General features: G+C 40.3%; 1 protein-coding gene and 1 pseudogene across 2 annotated transcripts; both read left to right on the top strand.

Annotated features, from left to right (window-relative positions):
* LOC137296871 (synaptogenesis protein syg-2-like) overlaps positions 1 to 14,091 on the top strand; it is a 115,204-nt pseudogene that overhangs the window by 77,185 nt on the left and 23,928 nt on the right.
* On the top strand, positions 38 to 12,482 carry LOC137287442 (protein turtle-like). 2 transcript variants are annotated; one of them, XM_067819728.1, is made up of 13 exons: positions 38 to 132; positions 1,371 to 1,443; positions 1,608 to 1,946; positions 5,858 to 6,139; positions 6,396 to 6,653; positions 6,942 to 7,220; positions 7,739 to 8,035; positions 8,172 to 8,471; positions 10,032 to 10,194; positions 10,606 to 10,658; positions 10,749 to 10,841; positions 11,639 to 11,746; positions 11,961 to 12,482. In XM_067819728.1, exons 1-13 carry the CDS (start codon positions 49 to 51, stop codon positions 11,981 to 11,983), a joined length of 2,352 nt encoding a protein of 783 aa, XP_067675829.1. In that variant the 5' UTR covers positions 38 to 48; the 3' UTR covers positions 11,984 to 12,482. The 2 variants fall into 2 exon arrangements, with proteins under 2 accessions (XP_067675829.1, XP_067675838.1); XM_067819737.1 differs by lacking the exon at positions 8,172 to 8,471 and having other exon boundaries at positions 76 to 132; positions 11,636 to 11,746.

Genomic DNA, 14,091 nt, shown 5'->3' with positions numbered 1-14,091 from the left:
CGACTGAGCTATATTTAAACACTAGTGAACTACTTGGAAACGAGTGGCATGTGCGTACACCTATATTTTACTTCCGTGTTGAGCTACCTGGCTAGATATGACGACTACAGTGACAACCTTAAGTCTCAGCAGGTATGTCTGATGTATATCCTCTGTCTTTATCGCATAGCATCTAATCTATCTATGCTTACTTCTTCCGCTATGTTGAACATTTCAACTATGAGCGCTTATTCTACAGGAGATTGTATAGGATTAACCCATATCGTCTCTATATACAACCTCTACAATGTCTCCTGGCATGTGTATGTGGACAGCTATCAACACATATATTGTCACTAAATAGGCACTGGTGGGACGGGGGTGGTGGCGCTGCAGAGTCAGTGCCTAGATCCAGACTGCCAAGCTGCCAACTTCCGTTTACACCAGTATGGATCTCTACACAGGACATACGTATGTGACACCAGAATGAAACTGCTCCAGTAACTGATGCTGATACATTTCCACTGGAATATTGCACATAGCAATAGGCGAGAGAACGCTTGAAGGAGAATGTTTCGGCGACGATATTGAAACCTGTCATGTTGCTGACGGTTTTGCCTTAGCGTGTAGTAGGCAGCTACTTACATTATCAGGCTGACAGTCATGGGAGTACGTCTACCTCATTGAACAATTCTGTGATCATGTTATATGCATTTTCTTCAATATCATAGTCTTTGAGTGGTAAATGTGTAAACGCTAATGATAAATAAATACAGTGTGAAGCACCAATATACCATCATGTGGTTTAAGGGCAGGTTACATAACTGTCATGATGTAAATCCAAGTAGGGTCCATGCAGGAAGCAAATGTACTGTAAGACCCAATGGTCCTTAGTATGGTGATCTACCTTCTGTTGTTGGCAACCTATAGCTCATTTTTATATTGTACTGTCCTCTGTTTTAGGTCTATTCACTAGTTTTACATTCTACCCTGTGATATCCTAGTTAGTTTTACTGTCCTTCGTCGACAGGGTTTTACAATGTATGTCATATTAATTCTTTTGTATTTTCATTATTACTCGTTCTCGTCACGATATGGCTGCAATATTGCCGATGTGACGTTAAATATGAACTCACTCACTTAATCACTCACATAACTGTCAATCCCTTTCCGTTAATACATCTGAATCTTCAATCATATCTAAAAATATCTTTATCGTTATGCATAATTTAACGTGTAACACAATACCACCTGTGATACCACACCATTGTTAGGCTGGCTTAGTACAGAAAGACAGCCGGAAAGACAAATAAGTGATTCTTTGCTCATACCCACATGCGAGTGCTGTTCATAACAATGCCCAAATAATACACGGTAAAGCTGTATTCCAGATCTCACAGCGCCTTCCGACCGGAATGATGAAGATGATATATGCTGCAACATTCATATTATTTCTGACTGCAGGTACCTACGTTTTCCTTCTTCTAAATTCTGCCTGAATTGTTACTTTAAACTTATCTAACTTGAACACCTGCGAAAAATACATTTCTAATAAAGTGTTTATCTACCTGGGACAATGTTTGATACTGCCTCATACTCTAAAACTATAAAAACTTTTCATGCCACAGGTGTTATATCCGGCGCACCCAGTGCTAGTCCAGTGCTGTCTGCACTGTCTGACACAGCCAGGTTCAGCTGGGAGATTCCACAGGGAGGTCTGGGGATAGGGTTTACCTTCTATGCTGTCAGTCCTGCTGGTGACACTGTGTTTGTTGTATTTGATGATGGGACATTCGAACCCCCTGCCAACTACAAAGATAGATTAGTGTACCAGGGGAACATAGCAGCCAGGAATGTCACCTTCACCCTCAGCAACATCCAGACATCAGATGCAGGGACATACACATGTGGGAATGGAGGGACCAATAGTGTGGTACAGAACTGTGGACAGAAACTTGTTGTCCTGGGTGAGTGGCTACGTTACGAATTTTTCTTTGTTTAGTAGCCGATACTATATGTCTGAAAGACTGTTTTAAATAGTCACGGCCATCAAAGAATGTAAGAAAACAAATATAACTGTTGGTTCGTGTGTGAATCTACAGACTGAGACCGTTGAGTCTAGTGATGTGAACACGTTCGATGTATCATCTGTAAGGTGACACGGAAGGTAGTTAAAAGGTGCGTGTATGATTTAAACATTACCTTTTATCATGTGCGTGAGTGAGTGAGTTAATAGTTAACGTCACATCGGCAATATTGCAGCCATGTCGTGACGAGAACATTCTTGAAAAAAGGAATTTATGTATATGGTAAAAAACCTGTCAACAAAGGATTGTAAAACAACCAGTACATCACAATAAGAATTAAAACTAGCGTGAAAAGTTAAACCCAATATCATTATTCGGACAGTACAATGTAAAAACGGGCTATAGATCAGCAACAACTGAAGGTAGATCACCACACTAGACGTCATGGAGACTTACAGTACTTCTGCAACCTGCGTGGTCTTTTATCACGTGACTTTCTCGGAGGAGTGTCCTGATCACGAAATGATGATATTTGTTTTCAATGTAATGTAATGTAATGTAATGCAATGTAATGTAATGCAATGTAATGTAATGTAATGTAATGTAATGACCTATTATGTAATGCATATCAATGTTGAGTAGGTGTAATGTTTGAACTAATGACAAACTCAGCAAGAAGTCATAGCTTTCAATATCCCCCGCAATGGCAAAATATTCTTAAGAATACGTGCACTAGTTATGATTATATGTGTCAGATCTGGTGAAGAAATAGAGAATGAGTTTTGAAGTTTTGCTCTGGGAAAGTACCCTACCACCAAGTTGAGACAAAGCTGTTGCCATGGAAATGCCAAAATTATTTAATTCAGAAATTCAGACCACTAAAAGGCACCAATACACTACCAGACCTGTAAATGTGCCAAGGTTGGTGAAGGAATATTAATCGGTTTCAAAGATCTCATCAAAGACAAATGTGCACGGACGCACGGACGCACGCGTGGACGGAGTCCATTTTTAACCCTCCAGATAACCAGCGGGGGATAACAATCGTTTCATCACATTTGCTTTATAGCTGATCATCCGCCTAAAGGAGATAAATACTTTGAACTCGTAGAAACGAAAACACACAGCACCTTACAAACAAACACATTGTCTGATGTTTACTAACATCATCCGCCTAAAGGAGATAAATACTTTGAACTCGTAGAAACGAAAACACACAGCACCTTACAAACAAACACATTGTCTGATGTTTACTAACATCATCCGCCTAAAGGAGATAAATACTTTGAACTCGTAGAAACGAAAACACACAGCACCTTACAAACAAACACATTGTCTGATGTTTACTAACATCATCCGCCTAAAGGAGATAAATACTTTGAACTCGTAGAAACGAAAACACACAGCACCTTACAAACAAACACATTGTCTGATGTTTACTAACATCATCCGCCTAAAGGAGATAAATACTTTGAACTCGTAGAAACGAAAACACACAGCACCTTACAAACAAACACATTGTCTGATGTTTACTAACATCATCCGCCTAAAGGAGATAAATACTTTGAACTCGTAGAAACGAAAACACACAGCACCTTACAAACAAACACATTGTCTGATGTTTACTAACATCATCCGCCTAAAGGAGATAAATACTTTGAACTCGTAGAAACGAAAACACACAGCACCTTACAAACAAACACATTGTCTGATGTTTACTAACATCATCCGCCTAAAGGAGATAAATACTTTGAACTCGTAGAAACGAAAACACACAGCACCTTACAAACAAACACATTGTCTGATGTTTACTAACATCATCCGCCTAAAGGAGATAAATACTTTGAACTCGTAGAAACGAAAACACACAGCACCTTACAAACAAACACATTGTCTGATGTTTACTAACATCATCCGCCTAAAGGAGATAAATACTTTGAACTCGTAGAAACGAAAACACACAGCACCTTACAAACAAACACATTGTCTGATGTTTACTAACATCATCCGCCTAAAGGAGATAAATACTTTGAACTCGTAGGAACGAAAACACACAGCACCTTACAAACAAACACATTGTCTGATGTTTACTAACATCATCCGCCTAAAGGAGATAAATACTTTGAACTCGTAGAAACGAAAACACACAGCACCTTACAAACAAACACATTGTCTGATGTTTACTAACATCATCCGCCTAAAGGAGATAAATACTTTGAACTCGTAGGAACGAAAACACACAGCACCTTACAAACAAACACATTGTCTGATGTTTACTAACATCATCCGCCTAAAGGAGATAAATACTTTGAACTCGTAGAAACGAAAACACACAGCACCTTACAAACAAACACATTGTCTGATGTTTACTAACATCATCCGCCTAAAGGAGATAAATACTTTGAACTCGTAGAAACGAAAACACACAGCACCTTACAAACAAACACATTGTCTGATGTTTACTAACATGCTCCTCTCGTCAATGATGAATACATTCACAAGAAAGACTTGTTCAAATACCAATCTTTTTATAGAATTTCCTCAAACACATAAACCAAATCACGGTACACTATAGTTTAAAGTGAAACAAATGTAAGTCTGATTGTTTTGTTAGAGAGTAGAACCTTCAGGGAAATCACAAATTTCCGAAAAAAGAGATATTTTCAAAATGCAGTACTCTCATTAGCGTCCTCACAGAAATCAGTCTGTACCAGGTTATCTAGTATTAATGTTATGAGTGAGTGAGTAATAATTTAGTCACATTATTAATGTTATGAAAGCCATACACATTCTGCCACACCCTGACCAACAACTGCCACGTGTAGTCGCATGTAATGTAGCACAATCCTCACAAAAGTAGAGGAACATAGAAGTCATCCCAAAGAGATCTGAAAACGAAGCTCTGGTGATTTCGACGATTGCATCGTGAACGTACGTAGGCGATCGGAGGGCACAAACAGTTTTGTCATTATGGTGGATGCCCAGTCGTTGTGATGACGTTTTATTGACAATGGTCAGGAGGTTAAGTTATATAAAAAGCAAACAACAGTATTTCTTATACCAGATTATTAATACCACTTCAAATGCAAAATCGACTGCCTTATAACCAAAAATAGCAAGCATTAATTAAGTAAAATCAGTCGTCTGCTGGTGACAAGCACTATCTACATGAGAAGTACCACAACTCTTAATTGCCCCGTAGGGCTAAAAACAGTGGCTCATCCTCGAAAACAAAATCGCGTGTATAAACATTGTTCATTACCAGAAGATACACCGCGCCATGTCGTGAAATATCAGTCTGAAGATTTGAGGGTGACAGCATTCATTTAATCAGGAATTCCGTTCTTGATATACCTATGTGGCAAAATATTGCTCTGTCATGTTTTTAACAATCTACCACAACTGTGTTATTTAAGGAAAGTATTACTGTGTGCACCTCAAACGAGTAGCTTCCCTTGTGTCCACGAGTGAACGTACATAAACAATTCCATTGATAACATGGACCTGCAGTAATCTCCTGTCCAGTAAGTTCAGTTGCATTTTGTCATAATGAGTGAGTTGGGCTTCACGTCACATCGGGATTGTTCCAGTCATGTAGTGACGAGATCAAGATTGCATATGTTACTACTGTTATTACGAAGATGATAGTTTGCTCTAAACAATCATTTGTGACGTAACTACAGATCAAAATGATTCGTCTTGATTCCTGTGATTCAAGAATTATGAAAAGATTATTTGTAATTATATTCAAGCATTAGCCCGAGTATTCTTTCACTCATTACGTCTCAACTCTTCTATCGTTTTAGTAAATCAGTAAACAACAGCCATTAACACATGACGTATTTTGAAAGGCAAACCCACGACACCTGGTCGTCCAGTGTCAACAACACCTGTCTACAACCAGCTAGTGACCTTGATCTGCAGCTCCACCTCTACCACTGTCCCAGGTGACCACGGTCTGACCTTGGCCTACACCTGGCAGCGTGACAACACTGACATCACAACTGCCTCCCCTGGTTCTCCCTACGTCTTTACAGTGAGTTCCCGGGACAGTCACAGCTACAGATGTAGAGCGAGAGAAAGTCAGGGTCTGGAGTCAGAGTGGAGCCAGGTGTACAATATGGAGCCTGAGTGTAAGTACAGCATATACGCTACTGATAACTTCAATAGTCATATATAAACCCTGCCCACATGGACGGGAGTGTCGAACGCCGAAGTCAGCTACTGGCATATGGCCTTGTTGTTCGCATGCCATCAATACATCAGGAGTTTATTGAATGATTTAATCACCGACTGAACGGGACACATTTCCTCCAAAAATGTACCTATCGGACTGGACTGTCCGTGGTCATCAGACGGTTACTGTAACCAGTTTACTGTTAATTCCAGACGGTCCATACCAGATCTCCCTGACTCCTTCCACCTCCTCCTACATTGTGACAGAACAACAGGCTCTTCCATCAATCACATGCTCCGCCCTCTGTAGACCCGGATGTAGCTACAGGTGGTTGCATAATGGAACAGCCATTAGCAGTGGAGCCGTGCTCCAGGGACAAGCTGACAGATCCAAGACAGGCTCCTACAGGTGTCAGCCTTCTAATACACACGGGAGTAGTGAAAGTGTTACCGTCACTGTTGATGTTCAGTGTAAGTGTATAGTCTACTCTGGTGACAGTGTTAGGCTCTGTGTTGATATTCAGCGTAAGTATATAGTCTACACTGGTGAAAGTGTTAAGCTCAGTGTTGCTATTCAGCGTAGTTATATAGACAGCGTTGCAGTCAGTGTTGATCTCCAATATAGGTTTATAGTCTACACTGGTGATCATATTTCCACAAATCAGTGTTGATGTTCAACTAGATACCACACCGGTTTAGCGTTCAGCCATTTCGTGTTAAGAGTTACCTCTACAATAATGAATCAGTTCACATTTTCAGACCCAGCCGACATAAGCATGTTTACCGTCAACTGTCTCACTGGCTCCGTGACAGTTAACGAGTCTGATACAGTGACCTTTAGATGCCAGATTGACAGCAATCCAAAGTCAGTAGTCAGGCTACTGAATGGATCAGGGGAGTTGATAAGGGCAGATACCTCACTGATAGCAACATATAGACTGGATTCAGCAGACTGTAGACAAAGAGGGAACTACTCCTGCACTGCCACCAACAACATCGGGACACCTGTCAGTCAGATGGTTGAGTTGCTGGTTATATGTAAGTAAACTGTATGTCAGCAACTGTACGTCATGTAGGTACAAGAACAGGTGATTGTCAACATGTTATAATCATTTCACACTCTTTACAGGCAAACACACGTAATTAGTCTGCATAGTATGTTCTCACGCATGTGTTATTATTTCAAGTACATATAAGTTTACATATGGTTTGACTCTGGCCAGGTTTGTCAGGTGTAGGGCGTGCTTGCTGAATTTGCACATTTTGTGCAATGTAGAAATATCGACAACTGTCTGCAAACTCAAGAGCTTAGAACCATGAGAAGCATAAACAATCCTATGTAAATGTTTTCGATTATGCACATGAATCAGTCACCTCACAAGTGAAGGAAAAAAAGGCCAAGGAAGTTGTTATCTATAAAATGTGTTATATGTATTCAATTACTCACAGTAAAAGCTGTCAATTTGATCTTCGTCTATCTCTCCTCCCCTTCCCCCGTGACGGGTTTAGAAGTTGTTCCTGACCCGAGATGTGTGTTTTCCATTACTTTTAACCAGGCTCCCCTCGACTTGACGACTCGGTTTCCAAACAACTCACTTTCGCAGCTACACTGAGTGGTGATGTGATTGTGTCTGTGTCAGTCCTGGCCTACCCCCTTCCTACCTTCACCTGGAGTAGATCCATCAGCACCAGCCAGGACCTCACTGGTTCCTCTAGCCCTGTCTCAGACATCGCAGTCAGTGCCAGACTACACCTTACTAACCTACAACACCAGGACTTTGGTGACTACAGTCTGAAAGTGGACAATGGAGATGGCGCTTCAGTTACCTACACTGTCAGCATTGAACCGGCAGGTCAGTTTCAAACATATCACCTTGTACACTAAGAACTCAGGATTTAGCTACTCATGTGTCTGAATAGCTCTCTCATTTTTGTCTGTTTACATCTGTTGTACTTCAAAATACAAAAATAAAATTGCAATATTTTAAGACGGACCACCACAGACACCTACACAGTTTCGAGATCTGGATAACGCAACATCAGCGTCGGTATGGTTGTCCTGGCTGCCTGGCTTCAATGGTGGACGCACTCAGACGTTCATGATCGAGTATCGTCAGTTTGCTACAAGAACGTGGACTGTTTATAAATCTTATGTTGACACAGACAAGATGATGGTGATTGAAGTGACTGGCCTTATATCTGGAGATATATATATATTTCGACTGCAAGCTGAAAATGATTATGGCGATTCTAGCAGATATGTCTTTGTAGAAACTACGACTGCTGGAGGTAGGTGCCACGCAAAGAGAATAAGTCACTTTCTACGGTCAATATCCTCTGGAAAACACATCAACGGAACAGTGATAGACTTCCGATGTGTTCTTTGAGCACACACGAGTTCATGTAAAAAAGGTATTGAGCCACGGCAGGGCAATGATATAAATGCTTATGTATTATTTACCTACATAGCATCCGTCAACCTCACGGAAATTTGTAGGCTATGCTCTAGGCTCTTGAACACCACTTGGTTTGACTTTATATCTTGCAGCACAAACTTCAAGAAACAATAAGGGCAAGAAATATGTTGTGTGTTTAAAGTAGGCAGAAGTCCGCTAATATCTAACTACATATTATAGTGCATAAAAAGCATAAATTTCAAACTACAATCGCTTGTAAAAGTGACTTCACAATTGTTTACTAAAAGAGCTTGCTTTGGAGACACTACCCGCCCCGTCCAGATGCCGTTATCATAAGAACATCACTAATTCTATTGTTTGCACAATTCATACATCATGCCATGGTCGTAAACTAAATGCTGAATGGTCACACTAGTGTCAGCTCCCAATATATTGTAAATAGTGCCAGCTTGAGTGTTTGTGAAAGATCAAAGTGGGATCCTTAAAAACAGCTCCTGTCTAAATCTAAATCAAGCAATCCAAATCTTTGGGTCTTGATCATGACGGAAACACACTGAATACCATTCCGAACAGACTTTGTGATATTATCTAAGGACAAACCATTATCCTAAAGGTTCGACATACATATCGTTTCAATTATGTTACAAATATCATACCCTAATGTGTTGTGATGACTCGTATCTCGTGAACCAAATTACTTATATGTGTGAAACTTCGGATATGGTTTTGCTAATGGCCCCTGGATTGGACACTTTACAAACATTGAACATCGAGAATATAGATAGACTTACTAATGATTTATGTCACCTCGTATTCAGATATAAGAAATCATTCCCAGTGTTGACAACGCCTAACGTGTTTTCGAAAAGGAACGTAAACAACCCCATAACTGAACAAATATAATCATCAATGTTGTTGTAAACATGTGTAAATATCAACACAGGGCCGTTGATCCTGTGATAAATGTGAGCGTGCACAATTAACGAAGATTTGAGAGGATAGCTTGGGAATATCAGTTTAACGGGTCATTTGCATTCTAAGAAAGCATGCATGAAGACATGTGTATGAAGAACACCATGAATGAGGCCCTAGAGAACCAGGGAACAAATGGACTTCATGAACATATGCTTGTGTAGACGGTGACCACCTGGCTCTTTTGGTTGATAAATATGCATATTAATATGTTGCCTAGTCGAATAATGACAGGCCACCATCATGTCACTGGTATAAAACTGACAATAAACATCCAAACTATATATGAGCTTATATGTAGTACTCATGTTTAACATTTCGCCTGTGCCTATTGTGTTTTAACCAATGGTCTGTGAAGACAGCAAAGCTCGCAAAATATATAAAATATGTTTTACTGGAATGCAGTAACGTACGATAAATAGTCAGCTGGAGCTGTGATGATATTTTGATTACACTGTAGATCCACCCGCCCAGCAAAAGCGCGATGCTGCATGTACCGTGGTAGTATCAGGTGCGACAGTAGGAACCTTCATTCTTACCCTTCTCATTGGAGGCATTGTTCTAATGGTGTTGTACCGAAAGGGGTACAGGATCGGAAAGAGCTTAAAAGGTATATATTTAATGTGTTATATGACTGAACAGCATGTATATACAGAGTGGCGATTCTCCAAGCGTATGCTCCGTGATACTGCCTACATGCGTAAACCATCGCTTGTCAAGATTGTGAATGACTGCTTTTGATTTCTATTGCGACTGTTTGTACTGTATGTATAGTTATGTTATGTGTCCGCAGTAATTTACAATTAACGTAACTATCCTCAATGCTGTTTTTTTAAAGGATGGTGTGCCATTTGACGTTTTTGATTCTCACTGTATGCCGTTTCCTTTTTCTCTTTCTTTTTTTCCAGATGCTCGAAAAAGGTAAGGTAATCTTCAAAGTTCACTAGTCATTGTGCAATGAGTTAACCACATCTATGTTTTATATATTGAGGATTTATACTATTGTTCGAAACTGACCTGACGCTGTTTTATAGCCCCAGTCATCCTGACCCTGTGGAAATGGACAACAGAGGATATTCATCATTAGGTATGTACTGATTATGTGGTATTTACCTCATTTGCGATGTCTCAATTATCTTTGCATCTACTAGCATGAAATCATTACAATGTGTTTCAGACCAGGTCATACCTCCAGTGCAGTATTCTAATTTGGAGGAGGAATCGGAAACGCAACAGTACACCCAGTTGAAAATGTATGAGGATGCAAAAGGTAGATTATTATTATTATTATTATTCCGCCGTAATATGCTACCAAACATAGCTCCAAAAATCACTGTTCATAGTAGCTTCAAGCAGGTGCACATGGTGCTGTAGTAGATTGCGCCCTAAACCCTGGACCCTAGCTTGGCCCAATAGCAAAGGACAGCTAATTCAAAATTAATTCAGAAATTTATGCCCCAAAAACCGAGCTTCATGCACAAAATGCCTGCAATTTCAAATGTAAGACCCGTGTAGCTACAAGGAACCGTTTGGCGCCGATATTGGATACAAGTGTTTCGCTGTCTGTTTTCACCATTCTAAAGTACTTACCTTTGAAAATGTGCTGTGCTCGAGCCATAACCATGCCCATATCTTGTGTCATATCGAGCGCTACCTCTGAGCTACTTTTCTCTCAAAACATTATTTTTCGATTTCTTTTCGAAGCCGAACACCTGATTAAGGAGCAAGCATACGCTCCAAAACGTCGTGTTATTCACAATAAAGAAGTTGACATACATAAATGCCACTACTAAATGCCCTTCAACAATCCAAACGTATCAGGTGAAAACTGATAGGAACTCTTATAAAACATTGAGTGTATGCGCCTGATAATTCCTGGCCAGACCCTGTCAGTTCCAGAATGCCAATCATGTCTATTGTACACTCAAGCCTCAAGTTAAAGAGAGCTTATTTTGTGTCCGGAACTATATGCTCTCGTGTCAAATGCGTGTTCTGGAAGGGTTGGACCCTGCCTGCAAGTCGAATTATTTGTTTGTGAAACATTTGTTGAAATTATGTCTTCAGCAGATGCTGCAACAGATACACGTACCTATGAAGGCGTGATAGAGACTCTCCCTGTGACCTATGAGTCCATCAGGGCATCTCCATACCAGAACACAGGGGTACATTCTCAAGGTAACCAAAGCAGGATTGAAATCTTCCGTATCGTCATTGTCATGGTCATGTCATGGATGAACTGTTTCCATAAATCCCTCAACATCAGTGTTCATCAACATTTGTGTTCACTTATATTCCAGCATAATACGTTTGTATTATATGATACACTCATTTGGTGGGTTCAGTGTTTGTGGGTTAAATTATCTTTATTTGCATGCTTTCCCCTTTGCAGGTCCTGACCATGAAAACAACTGACGAAGCAGACGAGGATACGTCATGATATGATTTTCAGTTAAGGATAACATATTCGTTCAGCAAGATGCAGGCAAACATCTGCGATAGTTTCTTAAATTTAAAGCAAGGTCAATTCAAGGGAAGAATGAAAGACATTCTGTATGAGTAACTCATCATGCCAGGGTCGTATCTAATGCGCGACACAACACCCTCCCATAGAGGCCTGACAACGATACAAGAACACGGTAGTTCTCACAATGAGGAACAATCGCCCTTATAGGACACTTATTGGGAGTCTAAACAACGAGGCACTGTTGTTGGGATATCAGATGGGTCGCTTGAGACCAACTGCCAGTTCCTCTTTTGACACTTGGAATTGTTAATGTGACGTTCTCACGTTTCAGGTTTGGTAAGAAAGTTTCATTCTGACAGAGAGAAGGGGTTTCATCGTTTGTTAGTTCAACAGATGTGCATAATTTGATGCATTATTAAAGTGTTGATTCTCATCAAACATTAAATAGCTATTGGTTCATGCTGTTTCACTGAACAAATGCCATAAAGCAAATCTTGACTTCACAGACTGCAACCAACTTGTATGCAAACAACTTCATCTCCACATCTGGACATCATGCCAGAAAACCTCTGATCGAGGGATCAGGTAACTAGCCCAATATGTAAAACAATAAGATGCGATGTGGATACCCTCATGATCTGATGGAGAGTTTGATTGTGAACGTGAATGTGAAAGTCTTATGCCTTGGTGGCTCTTCCATTCACTTCATAAAGGGACTTCCCCCTTTAAACCACGAGAATGGGAAAAGCCTTTCTTCGACGGATGTCATTGCTTATCACCAGGCACACGAGTGACCATTCACTTGTTTGATGTAGTATCTGGTAAAAGCACATGTCGGATGAGAAGCCCCTTCATTTAAGAACAAAACGGACTCAAGATGTGATTGGTGGTTGAATTTGAAAACAAATAGGTACATCAATGAAGTCCTTCCACGTCACATGCCTTTGGAGTTGTAGCAGCATGACTCGCGCCACGTCGTGTTGCAAGACCGACATCGTCGATTGTTACTATGTATGCCGAGACGGTGACGACCAGCAATTGCTGTCACTGTGCATACAAAATACTGACTATGACACTATCTTGTGGACTCCAGTAACCAAAACCACAACAGTTACGGCTGTTATTGCTTTGGCGAACGCGCCAATAGACGTATGAATTTTAACATGAAATAACTGCTCTTAAGCTAACGCAATGCATTCTTATAACATGGCTTGTGTGTTTCTGATTTTCACGAGTGTATATGCATCTGTGTTAGATATCATAATGTCCAGGTATACGTGACGAGTTTGACACATACATCAATGCAAACGTGATATCTTTTCCTCTGACTAGTGACACATGGTTACAAACCTTACTACACAATGCACCAAAACACTTACCAGTTTCACACGTCAGACAGTAAGAGAACAATCCAATCATTACGACAAACGATTTTGTGGTACTTTTATGTTCTATACCGGACTCCAGTATCATGCACTGAAACTATAATATATAGGCCTAGACTGAGAATCCAGGCTGGAAGTAATATTCATACACCTGCTGACCTTCTTGCAATGTAAGATACCAAGACAAGAGCTTACCCTTCATGTACTTGTGTAACTACCAGGAGTGTCCATTCAGTACCTTGCTGGTTGAGACTATGATAGATATTCCGCATCCTCTAGATGCTCCCAAACCAGTTTTATGCGCAGTTGAAATATAGGTACCAGAACATAGCAACTCACTCCTGGATCTTAGCTGAATCAACGTCCTGCACTTGAGACGCTCCCCCTCAACTAGCAACACAACCACATAAACGTAATAGAGGAAAAACTAGAAGGAATTTAATGCACAAAGTCATATGTGGCATCTCAAACGAAAGGGCTAAATCACACCATGGTGTGAAATGCAATATATCTTGACCGAGTGAGGTAAACAAGGACATTGGTTCCCTGACTGGAGTGTTGAGCATTACGTAATAACACCTCATACATGTTCTGTCCAGAGAGTGCACAGGGTTGTAAATCAGATCAACATCAGCCATTTCTGCCTAGTGTGTGATCGCAATTACTTTACT

Source organism: Haliotis asinina, chromosome 1 (assembly GCF_037392515.1).
Source record: "Haliotis asinina isolate JCU_RB_2024 chromosome 1, JCU_Hal_asi_v2, whole genome shotgun sequence".
Lineage (NCBI taxonomy): Eukaryota > Metazoa > Mollusca > Gastropoda > Lepetellida > Haliotidae > Haliotis > Haliotis asinina.
This window is presented reverse-complemented; position numbering and strand designations above follow the sequence as displayed.

Excerpts from the sequence above, each read along its gene's own strand:
- LOC137287442 (XM_067819728.1), top strand. The coding sequence starts at position 49 with ATGTGCGTACACCTATATTTTACTTCCGTGTTGAGCTACCTGGCTAGA. Across the intron at positions 7,221-7,738 it reads GGTTGAGTTGCTGGTTATAT|GCTCCCCTCGACTTGACGAC; the intron begins GTAAGTAAACTG and ends ACTTTTAACCAG. Across the intron at positions 8,472-10,031 it reads AGAAACTACGACTGCTGGAG|ATCCACCCGCCCAGCAAAAG; the intron begins GTAGGTGCCACG and ends ATTACACTGTAG.